Below are 2521 nucleotides of genomic sequence, written 5' to 3'. Positions count from 1 at the left end.
AAATAACCCCTCAAGGAGCCTTATTTGCAAAAATGAATTTAGGTTGTAGCAACTCCTATGATAAACAGGAAAAATACCTGCTTACAAAATAATCAAAAACTATGAACAATTATTACCTGGGAAAAGTAGAAAAAAAGACATATTTTTATCAACAAACATGTCCAAGAGAATCTTCGCGAGCTCTGCATGTGTTTTGTTTACAGTAAGTACCCATGCGTAATAGAATGGAAGGCTGATCGAACCAGCAACACCTTGCGATGTAAATCTTTGATAGGTTTAATAGAAATTATTAATTTTATTGAAATAATTAGATTTATTTCATGGAGAACTTTGTAATTTTCTGAAAGTTTATACATTTATGAGTAGTACAAAAATACCGAACCTAATTGGTTTTTTGATAAGATGCGCCGTACTGTTTTTTTAACAAAGACTCAACAAACAAAAGTAATTTTTTTTCTTTATTTGATGAAGTTTACTTCAGTGGTATAAATCTGGAGCTGTGGGTGGCACCAATACCTGGACGACCATGTTTAACAGGTTTGTATGTAATGCTAAACTCCCCAAGGTAATGGCCGATCATCTCGGGCTGAAAAATTAAAAATAAAGATAAAAGTCAAAATCACTTGATATAGTCGGACCTTAAATATTAATGGTACATATTATAACCTATTTTCGAACAAAGTTAAGTGTAGATGACTTTAGGGATGCATTCAAGATCATAGTAGCAACCTAGCACTACGTAGCCACGGTGATCTTTAACAATACATTAGTATTACAATAATTGCATTTATTCATTTTGTTCGTTCAACAGAACCTAGATATCTAACCTAGCAGCTAGGTTAGTTGCTACAATCTTGAACACAGCCCTACATAAGAGTTGGGAAAAGTGAATGCTGAAAATGGATACTGTGGAATCATTTTTATTCTTGAGGGTCAGTGTTCATGGGTAGACAAAATTTTCCTGCAGGGCTCTACATTAACTTTCTTTCCTATTTGTCCATTCGGACAAGTGACCAAGACATTTACTTGTCCGAACTTTAACTTCACTTGTCCGAAAATTTTTCAATATTAAAGATCAAATATTGTCAACTTGAAAACTACAGTTCTGTATTACTAAAATAAAGTCATTCATTGATTATTCTTGCTATAATTAATAACCTGACTTATCAAATGGAAACTTTAAATGTCTTTCCTAAATGTTCCATATAACATTAAACATGATTTGTCAGCTGTAGCTTTGTCATGGCAAATTACAAGACATTTTAAATTTAGCATCAGGTTTAAAAATACATGTAACTGTTATATTGATTTCTCAGCTGTTTTTTTAAACTAAACATGGAAAGCCATCATAGTTAATCAATGATGAATGAAACCTAAAATAAATTACATTTCTTTCCATAATTCTTTATCTTTTCTACCTTTTCTTCCTTTCTTTTTCTTAACATGTGTGTTTGGTACTTTGTAAGAACTAAGATCCACATCTTTACAGTTTAATATTGAAAGTTGTTTGAAATTATTGAACTTCAATCCCGATCAAGAGTAACTCAATTGCATTGTAATTTGATGTCGGGATCGAAATTCAAAATAACTAATCGATAAACTTATAACGAGACTACGGATAAACTTATCACAAAATTTTCTTTCCTTTTTTAAATGTTGGAGACTTCTTTACATAAAAATGCACTTGTCCAGTCGGACAAGTGGCCAGCAATATTCACTTGTCCATATATTTTTTTAACTGGTACCGGACAAGTGTTAATGTCGAGCCCTGTCCTGTTGTCCAAGTAGGTGTTAATTAGCCTAAACTCAGCCACTTCGAGGTATCGAGAGTAAAAAACAATAGATTATGAACAAGGGCACCGCTAAGCAGAGCATTCCCTCGCGACATGAAATACTGTACGAGGGATGCATTATTTAGGAATATACAGTTATGTAAATGTAATTGAGGAGACCAAATTGTATTAACCCTCCATTTTTTACCTGCTATGGATCTAAATTGAAACTAGAGGTACTGTGAGCAAGCTCATAATTGATGCCCCCCGCTAAGATAAAAATCATAATGCGTGTATTTTTCCAATGATAGAAAATATTGGATGAATCTATTTCACCGTCCATTTTCTATAAATAACAACTGCTCTATTTTTTTTAAAACTGTTGGTCATAAGCAATATTTGTGTGAAGTAAGAACATTCAATGCTTCTCCATAAGAAAGACAATGACCGGACACAAATTTTGCACTAATTTTCCCAACGACCTTGACCTTGCCAAAATGACCTTGGGTCAAGGTCATGACATACCCTTAGGTCATTAGCAATCTTTGTGTGAATTAAAAACTTCCAATGTTTCTCCATAACAAAGATATGGACGGGACACAAATTTTGAACTTTTTCTGCCAGTGACCTTGACCTTATCAAAATGACCTTGGGTCAAGGACATGACACACCCTTACGTCATAAGCAATCTTTGTGTGAAGTAAGAACTTCCAATAACTCTCCGTAAGAAAGATATGGACTGGACACGA

At 33.6% G+C, this 2521-nt stretch overlaps 1 protein-coding gene across 1 annotated transcript in view; it reads right to left on the bottom strand.

Annotated features, from left to right (window-relative positions):
- Positions 1 to 444: 444 nt before the first annotated feature.
- Positions 445 to 2521, bottom strand: part of LOC105332215 (small ribosomal subunit protein uS19) — a 10154-nt gene continuing 8077 nt past the window's right edge. The window contains exon 5 of the mRNA XM_020068895.3: positions 445 to 586. Coding sequence (XP_019924454.2) covers positions 473 to 586 — 114 coding nt within the window. The 3' untranslated portion in view covers positions 445 to 472. The remainder of the gene's footprint in view (positions 587 to 2521) is intronic.

Source organism: Magallana gigas, chromosome 6 (genome assembly GCF_963853765.1).
Source record: "Magallana gigas chromosome 6, xbMagGiga1.1, whole genome shotgun sequence".
Lineage (NCBI taxonomy): Eukaryota > Metazoa > Mollusca > Bivalvia > Ostreida > Ostreidae > Magallana > Magallana gigas.
This window is presented reverse-complemented; position numbering and strand designations above follow the sequence as displayed.